The 22807-nt window shown below is 37.8% G+C and overlaps 1 protein-coding gene across 1 annotated transcript; it reads left to right on the top strand.

Moving 5' to 3' along the window:
• Window positions 1-538: 538 nt before the first annotated feature.
• On the top strand, window positions 539-15257 carry CISD2 (CDGSH iron sulfur domain 2). Its single transcript, XM_087826369.1, has 3 exons — window positions 539-677; window positions 12444-12658; window positions 14278-15257. Exons 1-3 carry the CDS (start codon window positions 575-577, stop codon window positions 14365-14367), a joined length of 408 nt encoding a protein of 135 aa, XP_087682495.1. The 5' UTR covers window positions 539-574; the 3' UTR covers window positions 14368-15257.
• Window positions 15258-22807: the final 7550 nt, after the last annotated feature.

Below are 22807 nucleotides of genomic sequence, written 5' to 3'. Positions count from 1 at the left end.
CGCGAGGGCAAAGCTGCGAGCCGCTTGGCTTGGGTCGGGCGTTCCAGCTGCTCTTTAAACCCCGGGGTCGGGGCAGGGAGCAGTTAGCACCGCGGGGGCGGCGGTCGTCTCCGGCGAGTATGACATCCTAGAGCACCCGACCTTTTCTTGGAAAAGGCCGAGGCGGGGGGGCAGCAGTGAGGAGACGTGGCAGAACCCCGCTTCTGAAAGGCACCTGCAGGTTACAAAGCACTCTCGTGCTTTATCTCACCCACCCGACATCCTTTCTAGGGACCTCCAGCGTCCACACACGTCGAAGGCCCACGCCGAGGGACCCCCGCCAGACCCTGACCCAGGGCGGGCCGGCTCCCGGCCTGTTCCGCGGCCCCGGAGCCCGCGGCCGCCCGCGGCCCCTCGGCGCCCGCCCGGCGCGCACGTCACTCGCCCGCTGCCAATCCGCGCCGGGCAGCTCGCTTCCCCGGGGTCGCAGCCCCGCCCCCCGCAGGCACTCGGCCTTCCAAGGCCCGCAGTCCGCCTCCGCTCTTGGCGCAGGCGCGGCAGGGGCTCGGGAGAGGAGCGGACGCCGTCGGAGAGGATGGTGCTGGAGAGCGTGGCCCGCATCGTGAAGGTGCAGCTCCCCGCGTATCTTAAGCGACTCCCAGTCCCCGAGAGCATTACCGGGTTCGCCCGGCTGACAGGTAATCCCCGCCTTCAGCCGGTGCCCATCTTCGCGCGCTTCCCGAGGCGGGGGCGGGGTTGGCGGGGGGTCCGCAAGGTTCCGGGCCGAGGGGCGGGGCGGAGCTGCGCGGGTGGCGCGTGACCCGGTGACGGCGGGCGCGCGTCGGCGCAGCCGCCGGGAGCGCGGGGGAGGCCTCCTCCGGGCCGGGGGCTCGGGGCGCGTGGCCTCGTCTCTCTCCGGCTTCCTTCCGTGGCGAGAGCGGTTTTTTCCAGAGAAGGTGCCGAGCTGGGACCGGGCTCATCTTACCACCTCCGTCGCTCTCTGCAGTGCGCTTGCTTAAAGCCGAAACAGCCGCCTTTTCCAAGCCGCTGTGTATCAGGCAGCGCCGGCGCGCGGCTGGGTTTGGCGCGCAGCGTGTGGGTGTGAGTGTGTGTGGGAGAGGCACAGACACACGGAATATGTACGCGACAGTTTTGTTTAGTAACAGTATTAGAAAGTAATCTCCATTCCCTCAGGGAGGAGATGACCTACCGTGGGGCGTTTGAGGTCGCCTCGGTCACTCGGCGCCTGCAGGCAGTTGTAACTGAAGTTGGAGGAAAGATACATTAGCCAGAAAGGGTTCAAAGGCTAGTACAATGGTCCAATTTTAGAAAAGGAAGTTAAATTTATATATGTAACATTATGTACTTAAGGCCCTTCCTTTACAAAAAAAAAAAAAAAAAGAAAGCCCGTAACTCAGGATTTCAAATCTAAAGGATGAAGTTTTCCAGAACGCAGGCAGCACTTGAAAGATTTTGTTGAGTTCCGAGCATTACAGTGTACGTGGGATATTTGTAAACCAGACTGAAAGCTTGATTAGGATGTTAAGGGGGAAAAAGCCATATTGGTTCAGCAAACATTGAACTTATGTTCCGAGTATCAGGGGACGTTAAACATGAATTAAGACAATTTTGAGGTAAATAGGCTTGTTTAGCTTGGAGCAGCCTGGAGGTCCCTGTTAGCTGACTTAATACACAGCATTTGGAGGCCTGACTGGAAGATTTAGTTTGTGTAGACCAAAAGACAGCTGGGACTAAATTAGTGAAAATTATTTGGAGGTGATTTCGACTCCAATACAAGGAAGTAAAAAATAAATTTTTTTTAATTAAGGAAATCTCTCCAAACAAATAGCCCCTCTCAGAGATTTAAAAAATAAAAAAGTGGCAGAATCTGGTGGGCGGATAGATTTAGATGGTGAAACTAGATGACTGTTACAAATCTAGAGATTCTTTGAATTATGGACAGAGACAGTTGCTCTGTAGATAAGCGGATTGTGAGATACTAACATTTTAGATGTTAAAGGGTTTAGTAGAAAGTTTGTAATTTAATAGAAACCATGGTAGCTGAATAGTAAAATATTAAAAAGAAACATCTAAACATCAGAAGCCACATAAAAGTAACATAAAATGAAAAAACTGTTTCAAATCAAGTGTTTATAAACATCAAAGTCTTTTGGTCCAACCAGTTTATGCTGATAGAATTGCAGCAATTGCGTAAAATTGTGTTTTTTCCCCTTTACTATTTCTTTTACTTAATTACTTTACATAGTTTTATGTATTCCTCATCTTGTTCTAACTATATAATCTTACTTTAGATTAACACCAAATTAGTCCTAACCATTCCCCTGAAGCTGGAAATTTGGAATGTTTGTATGAAAATATATGTTTTTTTCATAATATTCAGTGGTAAGTAGCCCGTACCAATACCAGTTGTTATTTTTTTCTCTTTTGAATTATAACCTTGGGTATAGTCACTAAAATAATAATACCAGATGAAAAGGATATTACCATTTTGCGACATTTGTTCCCAGTTGCCAACTTACCTTTTTAATAATTTGCATAAGTTAACTGCTGAATTTTTAACAGTCAAGAAAAAAAAATACTCTCTTATATAGTAACTTCCTCTTTAAAGCTTTTAAATATTTAATGTGAGGACTGATTCTCAGAAATAATGACAACTCTGGTAAATATCTTAATAGTACATACTTAGCTTAAGTCCCTTACAATGTGTCTACAATTTAGTTCTCATTGTATTGCTTATTTGTATTGGAAACATGAACATGTTTTAATACCTACTTTATGAAAAAAAAATGAGATAGTCTGTTTTGATCTGGACAATGACTGTAGCAGCTGTAGATTCTGTTTTGAAGCACTATGGAAAAAAAGCAGTTTCCACTCTGAATCTCTCCTTCAGAATAGCTAATGACGTTTGGCTCCCTTGAATTGTCACAACCCAGAGCTAACCACCTCAGATGAGTTTATTGTATAGAATCCATACTTAGACTTTGTTGAAATAAAAACCTGAAAGATAACTTTCAGCAATTGTGTAAATGTCTAGGAGACCAAAAGTATTTTCATTTTCGATCCTATGACAATTAGGGCAAAAAAAGGTTATAGTTCACATTATTGTTGCCTGTTTTTCCTTCCGTATTTAGATCCAGCGGTTTAAAAAAAAATTGACTCTCTCATGATGACTTTGCATTCTTAGTAAACACTTGGAGATCCTTACTTACCTATTACTGTACAGTATTTACAGACAGTCCTTATCTACCAGAGACAACTTATCTATTTTAGTTTTGGTCACATTTTTAAGAGTGAGGCTTTTAAGATAAATTTGTACGATTTTGCCCTTTGGAAGTGGCGTGTATTCTAATACTTTTGACCTTTAAAAAGCTTTCCCTGTCATAATAAACTTTTAAAATAGAACAACGAAAAGCATCTCCCATTCTAAAGTCAGAAAATTATTTATTTCTAGATTTAAAAGCTAGTTATTAAACTTGGAATATAGTAGTTTTCCCCCGCTTGGACTAGTTTGCTGCTTTGAAATGAAATGGTTTTGATCCTAAAGGCAGTGTTTATCCCAGTGAAACAAACATATCAGAGCTAACAGCTTTAAGCGTATTAGCTTTATTTATCTAGAAAGGGCCAACTTTGAACAGAGAATTTAGAAGTGGAACAGAGTTGAGAACATATTTCCACAAAAAGACATATAAGCATGTTCATAGCAGCTCCTAACTGGAAGCTTTCCAAGTATCTACTTGTGGGAAAATGGATAAACAAATTATGATACATTCACAGAGTGGAATACTTGTTAGCAATAAAAAGGGATGAATTACTGATCCACTGGTGAATCTCAAAAACTTTATGTTGAGTGAAAAAAGCTTTAGTTATAGAAATCAGTGGTGGGAGATAGACCAGAAAGGGGCAGGAGAATACTTTGTGGGGCGATGGAAATATTTTACACATTCAGTGGAGACTACAGTGTACTTAATTGTCACAACCCAGAGCTAAACACCTAACTAAGATCAATTTATCATCTGTAAATTGTACCTTTTTTTTTTTTTAAAGAAATTAACCAAAGGTGAGTTTTCTCAATAGGGAAATATAATAAATCACTAAGTTCAAACTAAAGAGTTTAATTTATTAACAAGTAAATAATAAAGGTTATTTCTGAAAGATTGAAGAATTTTATTTTAGAAAACTTTTTTTTTTTTTTTTAGAATTTAGGAAAATATTTACATGGTTACTATAAGTTGTAAATGTTTTTTCCCCCTCTTCCTAACTAGACCCACTATAGTTAAAAATCAGTGTAATTAAAGATATTAGCCTTTGTAGAGAACGATCTCATTGAAACATTTTCTTCCATATAACTACTTTGCAATTTAAAATTCCTTGAGTTATCAGGTATTTACTGAATACTTACTATGGGCCAGGCAGTGTTCTAGATATGGTGACACTGTTCTGTTCGTAATAATGAATGGGGAAAAAAACTTAAACATTGATTATTAATTTCATTTTATTTGCCCTTTTGTCTTGAATAGTCTGTATTAGGTTTGAAGTAATAATGATAAAGCCATCCATTGAAAATATTTTACTTTTATCTTTCTAAAGTTCAGAAATAGAAATTGTTTGTGTCTTACCTGTAAATGATACATAAGAAAATGTTATAAAATTATCAGCAACCAAATTGCCAATATTATTTTTATGATATCATTATATGCAACCTTTTGAAAGGGGGGAAAAATCTGTCCTGGTTCCTTAGAATATAGTTCTTCATTGAGACCTATGTATGTCTATATGTACTTTTTAACAATGCTTTTGTCACTGAATTTGTTTATATATCTTGATCAAGGAGTAGGGTGTGATAGCTAGCCCATCTACATAAAAGGTTGAATCTGCCTCTTCTTAATTCAGTCTCTTCTAAGGAGATACTTTCTTTTAACAGTATCTAAACTTTCAGAAAATTGGTGTTGTAAAATCACTTGCTCCTCAAGTTGCTTTGAAATACATTTTTCTGTCTAGGTTTTGTTTCTCTGACAGTGCTGGTTCTTTCACTCTACCTTCTTAAACTTATTGTTTATCTTAATAGTGAGAAGTAGAACATTACAAAATGAATATTGGAACCATGCTCGGTACTAATAGTACTAGTGTCTGATTTTTATTTTTTTTAAATTAGAAACAGGTGATTTTTTAAAAAATTGGAGCCCTGGCTGGTGTGGCTCAGTTGGTTGAGCATTGTCCTGTGCACTGAGAGGTCCCTGGGTCAATGCCCAGTCAGGGCACATGCCCGGGTTGTGGGCTCGATCCTCAGTCGGGGGGTGCAGGAGGCAGCAGAATTACGCCTCTCTCATCGCTGTCTCTTTCTGTCTCTCCTCCCTTCCTCTCTCTCTAAAATCAATAAAAACATATTTTAAAAAATTGGTAACAGGCACCATGTCATTGATAGTGGAAGAAGGTCTGTCAGAAGTGAAAATATTTGAATTAAAGGAAAAATTTTAAGGAAATTTAATCCTCCTTTTACATTCAAACGAGTAAACAAAGGATTGCCAGCTGGACACCTTTTTAACGGATTGAACATTGAGGTCAGTCAGTTCCATCTTTGACTTAACTGCAGCCAGAAATGCATCTCTCCTTTCTGCAACCCCTGATCTTCTCCCATACTTTTATCTTCAAATCATGGCTTGTCTTCTAAAACCCTTAATACTTGAGGCACCTTCTTGCCCTAAGTGAAACGAAGCTCTCCTTGAGTATAGCACTTCCCCTGTAGCGCTCTCAGTGGTGTCTTCTTTTTTTTTCTATCCCTCTGTGTGTTTTGGGATGAGGGAGCGAGGCAGGTGGCATCTGGTAGGCACTGCGGAGCTGCTTTCACACTGGAACTGTTTTACTCTCCGTCAAAGGAAACTGCCTTCTACCATCCATCAGTATCCCTTTTTGCTGGTATCTGTTGAACTTGAGCCTTTCCCTTACATTTTTTAAGAATGTTGACACCCCCTATTTTTTCCTTCTATAATACTGCACTTTCTTGTCTTGCGTAAAGCTGCCCTTCTTATGTTGTTTTTGTTTTTTTCAATTTGAGGCCAGTACCACCGTACATCCAGATAATGAAACCAGAAATCTGGGAATCATGAAGGAGCTTCACTTCCTGTATTTGCCTCAAGCTCCGTACTTAATCAGTCACCAAATCCTATTGATTTGAACCACCTGAGTTAGCAGGTCTTATGTTTCAAGGTGAGTGAGGGTTGATCACAGACCTGCTCTGAGATCCCAGTGAAGACTGTTTCCTCAGAAAAAGTGCGCGCACATGCATATGCACTACGCTAGGGGGGCCGTTTGTTCTCTCTGCTTTGATGGCCACTGTCTTAGTTTCAGCTTACATTATTTTTTTCTAGGTTGTATCAGTGGATTTTCAAGAGGTGGTCTTGCCTCTTTACCCTCCTACCACTAGCCCTCTCTGCTCTTCCTTCATGTTTCTCCACTAATCCATCTTCCATCTATACCAGTGTAATTTCATAAGTGAACAGTTTTCCAGTTATATTAATATTCAGGTATTTCAGTGGTTCCCTTTTATAGCAGAGCTTTTCATAGTCTGGCACCTGCTCACTTATGCAGTCCCTCTTTTTCATTATATCCCAGCAGTACTGTAGCATGTAGCTTCCTAAACTTTTCATCTCTCTCTGCCTTTGCCTTTGCTGTTTCTTCTCTGTGGCTCTTCCCATCTGCCTGTGGACTCCTATAGTTAGTCATCTTTCAGAACCTGTTTAGGTATCAAATCCTTCTCTTTGGTCAACTTTGCAGAGAGTTAATCCCTTTGTCCACTGTATTGTTTGCTTATGACTGCACATAGTACACAGTACTATATTCCTTTTTTGTAGATCTATGTTTTATACTAGGTGGAAAGCTCTTTGGGAGTAGGGACTGAGTCTTCTAATCTCTTCTAAAATGTATATCCTATAAGAGCAGGGACCTTATCTCACTATCAGCCTGTATCCCCAGCACCTAGTGCAATATTTGGAATGTGGTGGGTACTTGTATTGTTGAACAAATGAATGAATTATTGTTATTCCTATTTTACAGACCAAAGAAACCTGATTCCAAGTATACGAAAATCTGGATTTATACAACACATAAACTTTGAATTAGTTATTTGAAATCCTGGTCTGTGCCAGGCACTGTAATAAGCACTGGATACATAGAGACAAATAAGGCAGCTGCTGCACTTGCTTTTAGCACAGTATCTCTGTGTAGTGGGTATTTAATAATTACATAGTAAAAAAGTTGAAAAGAAATTGTTTAACAGTAGCATATTGATCAGATTTCTTCATTCAGAAATACTTATTAAGCATTTAAATTGATGAAAGAACCCAGAGAGAAGGGATTGTACAAGTGTGAACTTTCTAGAGTGATGGAAATACCCTGTTTTGTTTTAGGTAGTGATCACAGTTCTATGTAGTTGAAAAATTTATCAGATTGAACACTTAAGACATCAACAGGCTAAACACTAAATTATGCCTCAATATAAAATAAAATGAGCCAAGCATCATTTAGTCACCAAGGATACAGTGGTGATGCAGCCAAATAAGGTCCCTGCCCTTGTAGATCTGATGTGATTGGGAGACATGATAGGTGGGTATAACCATTAAAATTCATGTTTCCAAAGGATATTAGGGAATTGGAAAATGTTTCTGATACAATATTAAGTGAAAAAAAGCATGATATAGACTGTATATACAACATGGTATCAGTTTTGCTTTTCGGGTTTTAAGTATTTAAAGCATATATATATATATGCACATACACACACAAAAACCAAAACCTACAACATAGAAATAAAAAAAGTGTTACTTACTCTTAACTGATGGGATTAAAAGTTACTTTATTTTTTATATTTTTCTAAATTTTTAAAAAATACTATTTTTGATAATCCTAAAACAAAATAAAAAATATACTGTACAAAATATACATTATACCTAATAATTAGTAGGTAACAGGTTTTTTTCACAGTAGCTAAAATATCTGTAATAGCTCAACATATATCAAACAGGTTCATAGGAAATAGCTGGTCTTAAAAGTTTTTTTAAAAGTTTCTTGTTTGATTTTTCTGTATTTCATATTTCTTTACTAAAATCAGCATTAATAGTGATTTCTAATTGAGTTTTATAGGCTGTAGTATTTTCCTTTATAAAGCTTTTCTGTAGTTAAAATGAAGTTTATCATTAAGAAGCATATTGTACTAAAACTGTTATATAAGTCATTACTTTGTTGTAGGAGATAATAGTACTTTTCATTACTTTATATCAGCGATTTTCTACCGGTGTGCCACAAGAATTTTTAAAACATGGAGTACCTGACTATGGAGTCAGGGGCCAAAGTATTAAGTGCGTCAAAAGAACGTTTCCTGTAGTAGATTTTAAAACAGTATTAACACCATTTATTTCCTAAGATTTGTGGACTGAGATAGGAAACACTAAACTTAAGAATCTAAGTTAAGGTTTTCATCTTTACATTCTTAATTTATTTACTTTTTTTTGTTTTTGCGTATTTTTTTCCATTCATTTACTTTTTGACTTCGAGTCATTTAACCTCTTTTGACTTTTTAATTTTGTAATAGACAGTATGATACTTAATGTTATTCTACATTCAACAAACATCTATTGAATAACTACTATTTCAAGATACTATACTGGCTGTTGGGACCAATATCAATATAAGGTAATTGTCTGATCTACAAGATAAGTGTAAATAAATTACAGTACAGTGTGATGAGTGAGAAAGGGACTGACATTTATGCTCTACATTATTCATTCAGTAAGTCACTCATTAAACATCTGAAGTGTCTAATTTGTTCCAGAAGAGTAGCACACAGCTCCTTTTCTTACGGGCTTATGGGAGAGTCAGCTTTATAAATAGATTACAATAGTGTAATAGAAGGACGTGTGGAAAAGGGTCTTGGGAAAGCATTAGGAAGTGATTAATTTGCTTTGTGAATCAAGAAAGACTTCTGGAGGAGGCAGTAGGTCACCCTAGTCTTAAAGGATTTTACCCAAATGAGTCATAGACCAGAGGTAGGCATGGCAAACAAGGAATTCCTTATGCAAAGAACACAGGAAGGCTGCTACTAGGTAATAGCTTTGGGGTGGCTTTGAGTACTTGAGAGATGGGATGTTTGTGGGAGATGAAGCTGTCAGAGTAGCCCTGCTGTGCTATAGAGTTGATACTTACAGAAACTGTGGTCTTTTGTAGCACCATCCAAAAAACTTTCTGTGGTGATGGAAATGTTCTCTGTGCTGATCATTTCAGTAGCCTCTTAGCCACGTGTGGCTGCCGAGCTGTTGAAATGTGACTAGTGTGTCTTAGAAACTGGATTTTGAGTTTTACTTAATTTTAATAATTTAAATGGCCACATCAGTGTTTTAATCATGTTTTTTACGTTCTATGTTTTATGATGCTTTGACATCTTGGGGGCCTTGTTGGCCGCGGAGAACTCGCCTCTCCCAGGACCGGGGATAATAAACAGGTTGCCTGTGGAGCTCACCTTTCATACACAAATCAGCCAATCCAAAGCCTATACCTTAACTACCTCCTTTATCTAACTCAGCAGGATTTCCCCTGCCTTAAATCACCCTGGGCCAAATATAAAACAACTAGGGACCTGTCAATAGTCTAGAGCCCACTGAAAATATTCAGTCCTAGATTGTTTCCCTGCTCTACCTTGCTGTTTCCTGGAAGCCACAATAAAGGCTTGTGCCCACACTTTCTGTCACCTTCCTCCCCATGAACCCTGGTACTTTCCCATGTGTCCTGCGTGGCATGGTGTGCTCTCTCTTCTTGGGAACTGTAAGTAGGAAACTTTTCTTTCAAGGCCGTTGTCTCTGTGTCTGTCATCTTATGTCTGATTAAAACAAAATCTTGAGTACAAATCAAAACAGCATGGCTAGTGGCTACTATATTGGACCACACAGATCTATAGACAGACTTCTCTCCCCCAAGAAGAAGTTCTTTGTCATTTCCAGAAGTTTAATTCAAAGGATCTATATGGAATATCTCCATTTTGGTTTTGAGAATAGAGTAGCCAGCATGACAGGTGAGATCCTTACCCTTACAGAGCTTTATTCTGGTGACTAAAAGATTATACCTCCTGCCCCCTAATTTCTACCATACAGCATTAAGTTGAGTTGGCAAAATATTTTTTCAAGGGAGTTGCTACCAATCTCCTTAGTCTCTTAACTAAAAGCTAACATTTATTGTATATTTTTCCTGTGCCAAGAACCCTTATAGGTGCTATACATACATAAATGGGTTGTTTCATTTAGAGCTCATAACAAACCTTTGGCATGGTGTTACTTCAAAAATAGTTTCATTTTGGAAGAGGTGGCATTAAGCCAGTCTTTCAGTAGTTCCACAGTAAGAACAGTTATCGAGAGTAATTTTAGCAAGAGAACAGATAAAATTGAAAGGTTAAGGTCGGTGGTGTGCGGGCAGGCTAAATAGCCATCTCAGACAGTGAATAAAGAAAAATTTAAAAGGGAATGAGGACAGGGAAGGGCTACACCATGATGGCAGCAAAACCATGCTTAGGACAGTGAACCAAGGAAGGTGCATAGCAGAAGTAACAGGAGAGCCTAGGCTGGGCTGCTCTGGCTCACTGAGAAGTCAGAGAGAGAAGGGGGCCTTGGGGGCAGGCTCAGGGGGTAAACTGAGCCCGAGCTGCCACTGTCCATTGCTCCCCTGGTTGCAAGTGTCCTGGGGTCCCCTCAGAGGCAAGAAGGGGGAAGGAAATGGTGGCAGCATGTTCCCCTGGTGGGGAGCGTGCACTGAGTCCTTTGTCCTGAGTGTATTTATCTCTTTTTGCTATTGGAAATCTTAGGGGAGGTCTCAGGGGAGTGTCTCAATAGAATATTCATCAGCTTTCCAGGTGGGCTGTTTCCGGGTGATGGTCTCCACTGATTGGTCAGTGCCAGGGCGGGGTCATTAGTCAATGTAGCTGGTCCTGAGGCAGACACAGTGCCAGTTGTCTGGTTTTGCTGCTCTTCTGGGCCTGGAGCTGAAATACAACTGAGGCCTAGATGTTATCTTTAGGGAGGAAACATTCAGGGACTCTAAACTGCATGACCAGCATGTGCTAGGGGAAGATCGTTTACGCTGGGAACAAGGTTCCTGTTTTCCCAGTTTTGCCCCTTGCTAGGCATCTGGGACTTTCTGTCATGGTGAGTTTCTATACCCAAGTTTTCTGTACCTAGCCCCGTAACAAAAATGTATCTGTTGTATTTGATTCACGGTGATTGAGAACAACCTTTGGACTTCCTTTCCTGGGCCAGCTATGGTTAAGCTACAGTTTACCCACATGAAAAATGAGACTACTAGTGGTACCTACCAAATACAGTTGTTCAAACTAACAAAGTATTAAATGAAAAAACACAGTTGCATTCTTAGCATAGTCTATTATCATTAATATTTATTAGTATGTGTGGACACATAATCTTCAGTTTTTCTCTTCTCTACTAAGCTATTGTTACATAGTGCCTAGCAAGGTACCAGGTAGGCCCTTAGGGAAGGATGTCAAATGATCACTTTAAGAACAGAACGGATTCCCTGCAGAGCCCAGCAGAGGCTGGACACTATCCAACATGTGATAAATACATGCTGAAATGTTTATCTTAGTTTCCCCGTGTGTTTGTCTCCACAGGCATAGGGACCATTTCATTTATATCACTACATCACTTTATAATACAAAGCGGTGCTGAGTACTCAAGAAGGCACTTAAACACTTATGTAATAAAATGTATCTGACAGTGAGAACACAGTATACGAAAACTTCAATTAGTTTTTTTAAAATTATAGCCGTTACACAACATCTAGGTGTTTCTATGCCTTACCAAAGTATATAAAGCATTGAAAGTAAAAGAAATTAAAACATGTTCTGTCTGAAATTATATAGGGTGTCCTCCAAAAATTGTGTACACACTTTAATAGCTGATAGCTCAATTTTGAAAATGAAATGTATTTTAATAAACACTACCTTTATTATTACTCATAGGGTGTATATACTTTTTTTGGGACACCCTACATATGAATGGTAAAATACAGATATTCTGTTGTATGCTTTTAGACATGGTGGAAATATTGTCTAAATCTATAAAATATATCACACATTGAATTTTGCTTATGATTATGGGTCATAATTCCTGAAATAAAGGTAAACACAAATAGGATAATGACAGGATATTTGATATAGGACCTGTATCTGAAAATTTTGTTTCCATTTCACAAGTGTCAAATTAGCCCACAAATGAAACAAGGTGGTCCTAGGTAAAGGTGGCTTGATTTACTGATTCATGGTTTTAAAGATGAATAGTAAAGATGTTAAGGTAAGAAGTAAAGAATGGATAAAAGAATCAGCTCAAGGATGAGGCATGCTATTTGAGTTTTATTACAAGAGCACTCAGACTAACACATCTGTACATGTTTAGTTTCAGAATGGCTTCGGTTATTGCCTTTCCTTGGTGTACTTGCACTACTTGGCTACCTTGCAGTTCGTCCATTCCTCCCAAAGAAAAAACAACAGAAGGATAGCTTGATTAATCTTAAAATACAAAAGGAAAATCCCAAAGTGGTGAATGAAATAAACATTGAAGACTTGTGTCTTGCTAAAGCAGCTTATTGTAGGTGTTGGCGTTCTAAGACGGTAAGATGTCCACTTATACATACGCTAAAATTTTGTGTAGTTAAAGTGTTTTCCTTCTCAAACCCTCAGTTTTGAGGCTCTGTGAAATGAGAGGTTTTTCCATACTTTCAGTACTGAAAGTCTGTATTCCTAAATTAAAGTTTGCATTTTATGATCCATACTACCTACATTTAGAAAAGTTAGAGCAGCAAGGAAGGGTAGGAATCTTATGTTTTTGCCATGTTTTAGCAGTTGGCTAGAGTAACTAATGTGTTGTTTGAAATATACCTGTGTTATGAGAGAGGCCATAAGGCTTAGTGGAAGAGTTTAAGCTTTGGAGTCTGAATAAATTTTGTTCAGAGCTGATGCCTGGCACTTACAGTATGACTTTGATTAGTCAAGTTATTTAATAGTTAATCTCTGATTTTTAAGTCTGACAATATATCAGTGTCACTGACATTTTCAAGGATTTAGTGAGATGATGCATGTACAGTGCCTCTCAGTATGTGCTTATCGTATAGTGTATAGTATAGAGCTAATGAGTCTTGACAAGATCTGTTTTCTTCCACTACTTTGATCATGGGTTATTTGAGGTTTTTAGAACAATAATGTTCATTACAGCATTACTTTAATAGCAAATTGTTAGAAACAATCTAGAATCTGATAATAGGGGAATGATTAAAGTATGGTGTAATAAAAATGATGAGGTGTTAGGAAACTACTACAGATCATGTTTTTAAAGAATATTTAATGACATGAAAGCATAATGTTATATAAATAAGACAAGTATATTATAGTATTTTTAAAATATGTTTTTATTGATTTGAGAGAGAAAGGGAGAGGGGGAGAGAGAAACATCAATCGGTTGCCTCCTGGGAACCTGCAACCTGGGCAAGTCCCTGATCAGGAATTGAACCAGTGACCTTTCAGAAGTGCACACAATGCTCAACCAACAGAGCCACGCTGGCAGCCTGTTACTATATTCTTTAAACAAACATGGATATACATAGTAAATGTAGGGAAAAAAATATACTAAATGTTCATTGTCATCTATGAGTGAATTTTTAAAACCGTTTATTTTAATTTTTCAAAAATGTTACAATATGCATGGCTCAGCAGTTGAGCATCGACCTAGGATCCAGGAGATTGGGGGCTCAATTCCCGGTCAGGGCACATGCCCAGGTTGCAGGCTGCAGCCGATCAGTGACTCTCTCATCATTGATGTTTCTGTCTCTCTCCCTCTCCTTTCCTCTCTCTGAAATCAATAAAGATATATTTTTTTAAACAATTACATTCTTTTTAAACATAAATAAGTGAATACGTGAGCTCAAATTTAGAGCTCCACAGAGAACAAAAGCTCATTTTGATCCCCTTTTAAATCTATTTTATTGCCTCATATGGAATCATCCAAAGCTTTTTATTTAAAATCTATACCAAATACTGAATTAACTATTTAAAATTATTAGATTTGCTGTGGTATTGGAATGTAGCTAGGTTAAATATAGACTATATGTATTACTCAGGAAAGCTATCTGATTTTTTTTCAAAGTAATGCGCTTTCTTTATAAGAGCGTTTCACAAATATTTCAACTTATTGAATCATTTTTAAAGTAACACTTGTAATTCTTTTTCCTTTCTAGTTTCCTGCCTGTGATGGTTCACATAATAAACACAATGAATTGACAGGAGATAATGTGGGCCCACTAATACTGAAGAAGAAAGAAGTATAATAGTAATGAAATAGGAGTGAATTGTGTGCTGTAAAATCTTGTAATGATATTTTTTCATTCTTTGTGTATAGATCTTTCAAATGGTGGTCTTCGTTATTACTACTAGTGGAGTAACTATTTCTGCAAATTCATTTTCTTGCTACACTACTGTTTATATTTGATAGTTCATATGTTCAATCATTTATATAGAAATTAAATTGTGCACCCTTTATTCTGACTTCAAAGAATTGATGTATCTTCCTACAATAAAACCAACACTTCTGATTTTAATTAATTGGGCAGTGGATCCAAAACTATTTGAATATCAATATTTTCAATAGAATATATAATTTAAAATTTTCTCCCTACTCTATTAAATGTTATCTTTCAGTTACCTTCTGTTTTGATCAGTTGAAGTGATTTCTTTCTTTTTCAGCCTTCCTCTCTCCATTCTACTTAGATCAATAAGGAAAATACTGTTCTCAAGAATTACTTGAATTTTCAAAGAGATAAACTCTTTGCTTTATAGAGATTGTTGTCTAATAAATATAAATATCCCAATTTCAGGGAAGATGTGAACTGGATATAGAAAGTTCCAACTAGGAACACTTATTTACATTATAAAAGTTTGTTTACAATAGACTTGTTTGCATCCGCTTAGGTATCTTGTGTATCTTGAGCTGTTTGACTCACTAAGAGGGTGGGGTGGGGTGGCAAGAACACTTATACCTAAACTCATGAGCTGCTGAAATTTAAAGGTCAACTAGAAATAAACATATTAAAATAATAAGTATTTCAGTGGTTAAAATTGTGTTTATATGAACATTTTCCTCTTTATAACAGTGTAAACCGATAAAACAACACAAAAAGTTTGCAAAATAAACTTACTGGAGACTCTTTAAAACCTGTAATTTTTTAGTCTAAGAGTCTGTTTAGTTTCATCTTGTGCTGTATTACAGTTCTTATGTTGTTAGCTATTTTTAAGTCTATTAAAGATAGAATCCAGTCACTTCACTATGCTGTCCTTAAATATGGAGAAGGTGCAGGAGGCAGACATGTAATTCTTCTTCCAATCATAAAGCTGATATTTATTGAGCACTTATATGTACCAGACACCACACTAAGCATGGTACCTGGATTTTTAATTTATTACATGTAATGCCAGTAGGTTGTGTTGTGTGATCTTGACTTTCACATGACCAAGAGCAGGAATTTTAAAGTTAGGGTTAGAAATGTAGTTGTAGTTTTAAGGAGTTTTACAAGGTGTAAGTCCAAAATTATTGTTGCTCTTTCCTCTCCTCACCTGTGAGGAGGGAAATATAACATTGTTCTTACTTTGGTTCTGGGTACTTTTTCCTGAAACCTCTTCTTCAACAACCCTAAAGGGGCTTCACTGTCAGATTAACCAATTATTTTTACATAGTTGATCACAAGACCTTGGGAAAAATCTTCTCCTCCAAAAGTTTGGATAGCCTTGGAAAGTTTGAATCTTTCACTGTAACTGACAGAGAAATGTTTACATATGTCCTAGCTCCATACTTAGATTTCATAGGAGAAGAGAAATTTTCCAACTGTGGAGACTAAAATGAAATTATCAACTTTAAATTTTGTCAAGAACATTAAAAAAATTGAAAACTAATCATCTAAAACATCACTTTAACACCCCAAAAGTAAGAAGGTATACTCTCAATAAAGTTTCCCCTCACATGTTCAGTTGCTTAAATATGTTAAAGAATTGTGCCCAAATATTTTTCCCACCTGTGCAAGTTTTTCGGAAGCCTGGGGTTGGTAGCAAGCTGTTTTAATAACTACATTATGCATTATGATCAGTTGCTGTCACTTCTTGTAAATTCCCAGAACTCCATCATAAGCAACTGCATCTGAATTAATACAACAGAAGATAACTTAGCTCTTGAAATACATACCTTGGGTTTCTAAAACCTTCACGGAACAGCGCTGTTGTTACTGTCTCACATGATTGTTTCGAGGCCTCCTTCTTACCCAGAGAGCTACTCATTGCCTTGGTCAGCAAAGGAGCACCTCTGTTTCATAAGTAGGTATTCAAACTGTTGAGTAGGCTTCAGGTATTAATGATTCATTCATTCATATGGATAATTAAGCAAGTTGTATTATGAACAGCACATTACAAAGCTTTGAATTCAATGCCTCATGATGATTCATTAAATTACGTTTGTATTTTGTAACCTAATTTGTTAGTAAGTTTATGCAAAGCTAATTAAGCCATCTGCTGGCCTGTGTATTTCTGCCTTCTTTACATAGTCTTCCTTAAGAACGTGCTGTCAGACTCTTCTGCAAAGAGAGTCGTAGTCTCAAAACGCTGCTGTTCAACAGGGTTCATAAGTTAGGGTGGACATTTTATTTACTGCCGACCAGAAGCATCTAACTAATGGCACTTCATTCGTTTCGAGTGCAGCTGTGGCAGCGTCGCCGATCTGGAGGAGGCAGGAGAGAGGTGCTGGTAACTCACGTGCTCCACTCAGAAGCGAGTGCCTCAGGTCCCGTCTTCACAGTCTCCTTTTTCTTACTTCACACCTGATTCTAACAAGTTTGGTTATCTGATTTCTGCTCCTCAAGAAATCACAAGTATCTACAGGGTCCTTCAGAGGCAGGGAAACAATAAAATGTGACAGCTGACTGCAGGGGAGGAGGGAACCAAAAATAAATACAATGTGAAAATTAAAAGCATTGCACCTCAGGACCATTAGGGGATCCTGCACAGCACAGTCCCTGAGAGCATTTCTGTCATCAAATTATAAGGGATGTTTGATGATGAATTTGAATCAAGTACTATATGGTATTTTATTTTTAAAATGTTTTTATTAATTTTAGAGAAAGGGGGAGGGGGAGAGAGAGAGAGAGAAACACTGATATGAAAAACACCAACCGGTTGCCTCCTGTACGGACCCTGACCAGGGGATCGAATAAACTCACAACCTGGGCCTGTGCCCTGATCAGGAATCGAACCAGGAACCTTTTGATGCACAAGACGATGCTCAACCAACCGAGCGGCCCCGGCCAGGGCAATACTGTGTGGTAAGGTGGTAAGAAGGAAGGGTATGTGTTGCTTTTGATGATACCAGTTTCCACTTCAAGTAGTTAAAAGCTTAGTGCTTAAAGTGGTACATCCCAGGAGAAAATTGGTGCAGGAAATAGCTTGACTCATTCCCCGATATTTGGAGGCTTATCGTAGGAAGTTTTTCCATTCAACTAAAACATGTTTCAAGTTTAATGACTGCAATTCACTACAAAATTTAATTTGTTAAAGAATGAGGAAAACTAAATAAAGGAATAGTGATTTAAGCCACATGAATTATGTTCAATGACCTCCTCCCCTTTAGGAGGATTGAAATCATCTTTAAAATCCACTGAGCAGCAGTTCACTAACTGCCTTACTGCCTTGCTGGCCATTTCTGTCCCTTGCCCCAGAGGTGGGAATGCAGGACTCCCAGAGCTGTTTTTTTGGTTGGTTGGTTTTAGCTGTGCTGTTTCATCTGAGGTTGTGCTGTAGTTTGTCATAAAAATCTTTTACTAGGAGCTCGCTTTATTTTATTATGTTCACATAGTCTGATTTTAACTTTTGCTCCAGTTTCATCAATCATGTAGCAAGCATTATTTTAATATAAAAAGTAGACAGTCCGTATTAGTTACTGTATTAGCAGTTGTGTTATGCAACTTTATACTAGTTATGGTCCTGAAGAACACTGAAAATCTATTACACGTATCAATGTCTTTGAGACAGAGGACATCACTCTTTTGGCTTAAGTGCTTGATTGTTTGCTTACAGAGGATCTGTGACTCTGTTCTCACAGAGCTCTGTTGTCGGATTAGCTACAATGTTAACAAGTTCCTGATCTCCATTATAAGGCCGTAATCTTCCAAATAATATAGAAAAGGGGAAAAGGGTAATAAATTGCATAATTAGAGATGAGCCCTGTGCTACTGAGAAAATAAAACTGTCAACAAACAATTCGCTACATTTTAAAATTTTCTGTAAGTTTTATTAGTATTCACCATGCATTCCTCTGTATTATCACACTAAAGATAGGCATCAATAACACCCATTCAACAAATTTAAGAAACTCAAAACCTAGAAGTACAGAGTTTTCAACTATATTGGTGTCAAGAAGTAAAACAAGATGAAAATAGAAAAAGGTTCACCTTAAAAGGCTGTGTGCAACTGTAAAGCAACACTTTGGTAGAGGAGATGCATAATTTCCTAGGAAGACGTAAATGACGGAAAGTGACATATGGCGAAATTTAAAATGTTAATTGAACAATATCAAGTAAGAATGGAAAAATGATATCTTAAATCCATAATTTAAAAAGTACTAGGGTTGCATGAAAGATAATTCCAATGTTATTTAAATAATCAGAAATTTTTTTAAAAGGGAAAAAACTGCCCAGCCGGGCGTGGCTCAGCGGTTGAGCGTCGACCTGGGATGCAGGCGATTGGGGTTCGATTCCCGGTCAGGGCACATGCCCAGGTTGCGGGCTCGATCAATGACTCATCATTGATGTTTCTATCTCTCTCTTTCCCTCTCCCTTCCTCTCTCTGAAATCAATAAAGATATATTAAAAAATAAAATAAATAAATAAAAGGGAAAAAACTTCCCAATTTTTTCATTTGGCTAGTATAACATTAGTATAAAAAGCTGATAAAGAAACACAAGACAATCCCCCCTTCCCCTATAGACCAGTGTCGCTTGTACACATGGATGAAAATACTAAATAAAATTGTGGCACCATAAAACAAAAAAAGGCTAATACACGATGGAAAAGAGGATTGTCTTCCAGAATTCAAGTGTTTTGATCTCAGTAAAGCTATCAACACAATCACTTCCATAAATAATGAAAGAAAATATATCAAAAGCTGCTAGAGAGGTTATTGCTACGATTCAATAGTCATTCATAATGAAGATTCTTGAGTAAAATAGACATTGAAGGAAACTAAACAGAATGAAGACTATAAAAAGCCTACAAGTGTTGATAATCATAAACTTCTAATTAAAACCAGAAACTAGCAGGAATGGTTAATGTTTTTTAATGTTAAAATTTATTTTGAAGGATCCAGTGAGTGGCTGACAAGATTAAAAAATGAAATAATCAGTACAAATATAGGAAAACAGAAAACTTTTTGTTGATATTATACACCTAGGAAACCAGGGCGATGAGGAAAAACAGTTACAGGGGGATTTTAGTAAAGTATTTGGAAACAAGATGAAGATACAGATTTTAATAGCAATAAGCAGTTTGAAATGCTAATGGAAAAATATTTCATTCAAAATAGCAAAAGAAAAATACAATAAATAATGGGAAAATAAATTTACCAAAAAATGTACAAGACTCATAAGAAAGAAAAAAAACTATAAAAATGTTACTAAAAGCAATTAAGATTTAAAAGCATGGAAACATATTATTGTAAAAATATGTCTCTTAATATATAAATTCAATAAAATTTACATTAGAACCAAAAGAGCATTTAAAAATTGGATTAAGTAATCTTAAGATTCATATAGAAGCATAGTCAAAAAATTCTACAAACAAAAGACAATTGAGAGGATATTTTACTCACCAGATATCAGCACATACCATAAAGCCATTGGAATGAAGTCAATTAATATAAGAAAAATAATTGTATTAAATAAGAACAAACAAGAGAGCCCTGGTTGGTATGCTCAGTGGTCAGAGCATTGGCCCTCGCACAAAAGGGTCTCTGGTTCGATCCCCGGCCCTGGTCAGGGTGCGTGCAGGAGGCAACCAATAGATGTGCCTCTCTCACATCAATGTTTCTCCCTCCCTCCCTCCCTCCCTCCCTCCCTCCCTCCCTCTCTCCCTCCCTCCCTCCCTCCCTCCCTCCCTCCTTCCCTCCCTCCCTCCTTCCCTCTCTAAAAAATCAATGGAAAAAATATCCTCGGGTGAAGATGAACCAGAAAAAAGCATAAACAAGATAGAAAAGCATTTAGACTGTAGATATAGATAAAACTTTAATATATGATACATATGCTGTTCAAAGAGAAAACAAAATTGGATTTCCAGTTTGCACTAAAAGCTTTGATGTGACACAAAATAATTTTAAAAAATTAAAAAAAAAATCATTTTAAAGAGAAAGTGGGGAGATAGTAGAGGGGAAGAGAAAATACAAGACTAAAGAAAGGGAAGACCTATGTGGCAATAATTAACATTTATGTAACGAAAGAGAAATGAAGTCAAATATTATTACATAATAAATATGGGGGAAATTGCAATGTGGTTTGCAGACAAAGAGTTAACACCTATACCATATTAATATGTATTGTGTAATATATGATGATAATCTGTACATACAATAAGTATGCAAAAATGGAATAATGTGGACATAAGAAACATCCAAGCCTGTAGAGAATTTTTATGTTTAATTGAACCAATTGATGAAAATTCTGGGAAGCAAGATCTTCAATGCTCTGGAAAATGACAGTTTTGCACTTTCTTTTATGTATTTGGGATTAAGAAGGAAATGTAAGGAAGAGAACAAGGTGGAGAAAGCAAGGCAGGGATTGGATTACGGGATAGTTAAGATTATGTGCTCTCCTGAGAATAGTTAGCTCCAGAGGGGTCTGAAAAAGAGCCATTTCAAAGGTGTAACCTAGAAGCACAAAAACAATGGGCCGGGCTTGCTGAAGGTGAAGATAACCCTTTCATAGGCCTGGGGGAGACTACCCACCAGGACCTGCCTAGCTAGGGATTTATGATCAGATCACCCTGTAAAGTTACTTTTGGTAATATTTATTACAGATCCCTTGTTGTTGTCCCCAGTGGTGAGAAATATGAATTGTTACAGTCTTTTTAGAAAACAATTTGATAATATTTGGGAAAAAATATATTCTTTGTCACAGAAATCCTAAAGATCGGTATACATGAATATGTGCATTTTTTAAACTCATGACATTTATCTTAGTGGAAAACACAAATTAGAGTCATATTAGTTGACTCAGTATTTCTATGAAGTGGTGAAAAAAACAAGATGCATGTTGAATCCCACCTCTGTGTGTATGTGTATATATACACTCTTACTTTGGGTGGTTGTGTGTGTGCATGTATATATGTTTGCATTACAATTTTATGAGCATGGAGAAAAATGGGGATGATATACTTTAGTGAAGATGACATCATTGGTCTGGGGAGGGTAAGTGGAGTAAAGATGGGAATTTGGATGGAAGAAGAGGGGGGAGAGGAGAGGAAGTAAACCAAAAGGAAAGCAAAAATACTAAATTCCATGTATGTTATTTCATTTAATATATAAATTAAACGTGTATACACTAAGAAAATTTAAAACTTTAACTGGATTTGATAACATGAAGGTCACTGATCACATTACTGAGAGCAGTTTTAGTTAAGTGGGAGCAAAAAATGAAGTACAGTTTCTATTAAATCAGTTTGAATAATAAACAGGTAGTAAGATAGCAGACTACAATAAACTGAAACTTTACCACAATACAGTGGTGCCTCGGTTTTCAAATGTCATCCATTCTGGAAGACCGTTGGAGCTCTGAAACGTTGGAAAACCGAGGGATCCACAGCCCACAGCTGGGCCTCAGGGTCTTGCCCTCAGCGGAAGCCACCGGGCATGTTCGACTTCCGAGGCATGTTCGAAAACCGAAGCATTTATCCGGGTTTACGGCTCTCATAAACGGAAATGATTGTCGACGGAGACGTTCGAAAACCGAGGTACCACTGTGATACCAATAAAAACATACCTGTCTCAGAGGGATGCAGGGGGAGGGTGGGTGGAGGGGGAGAGATTAACCAAAGAATTTATATGCGCAACCCAAGGACACAGACAGTGGTGTGGTGAGGGACTGGGGAGGGGGTGGGGCGGCGTGGAAAGGGTCAGTGGGGAGAAAAAGACACCTGTAATATTTTGAACAATAATAAAAAATACCTAAAAAATGAGTATAATAAACGATGGTGAGTGGAAAAAAGGGAGAGTCAGGACGTTACATATATAAGGCCCCCCGGGGTTGTTTATTCACAGGAGGCTGAGACCCATTAGCTCAAAAGCCCCCGGGCACCAAATCAAAACTTTACACATCAATTGTAAAAAAATTAAAAAAAGAATAAAAATATTAAAAAAGAATATATGAGACAAATAGAAAAAAAAAAAGAATAGGAACTCTGCCTCAGGAGCCCTATAACGTGGACTCCCACCTTGGCTAATTATCAGCTGTGACCTAGGACTGCTACTTAACCTCAGTTTGCCTAATGAGATCTTAAAATTCACACACTTGTTATGGGAACTAAATGATTTAATTCTTTTAAAAAAATTATTTTAAACATAGCACAAACAAGCAGATTTTTAGCCCTTTAGTGTATGCCTGCTTTACTTAACGTGAAACTGTGTCCAAAATCTGCCTGCCACAGATAAAATGAGCCTTGGGCTATAGAGATGATAAGTTGCTGCTAC

The sequence above is a fragment of the Miniopterus natalensis genome, chromosome 1, assembly GCF_054644295.1.
Source record: "Miniopterus natalensis isolate mMinNat1 chromosome 1, mMinNat1.hap1, whole genome shotgun sequence".
Taxonomy (NCBI): domain Eukaryota; kingdom Metazoa; phylum Chordata; class Mammalia; order Chiroptera; family Miniopteridae; genus Miniopterus; species Miniopterus natalensis.
The sequence above is the reverse complement of the archived record's forward strand: the minus strand, read 5'-3'. Positions and strand labels throughout refer to the sequence as shown.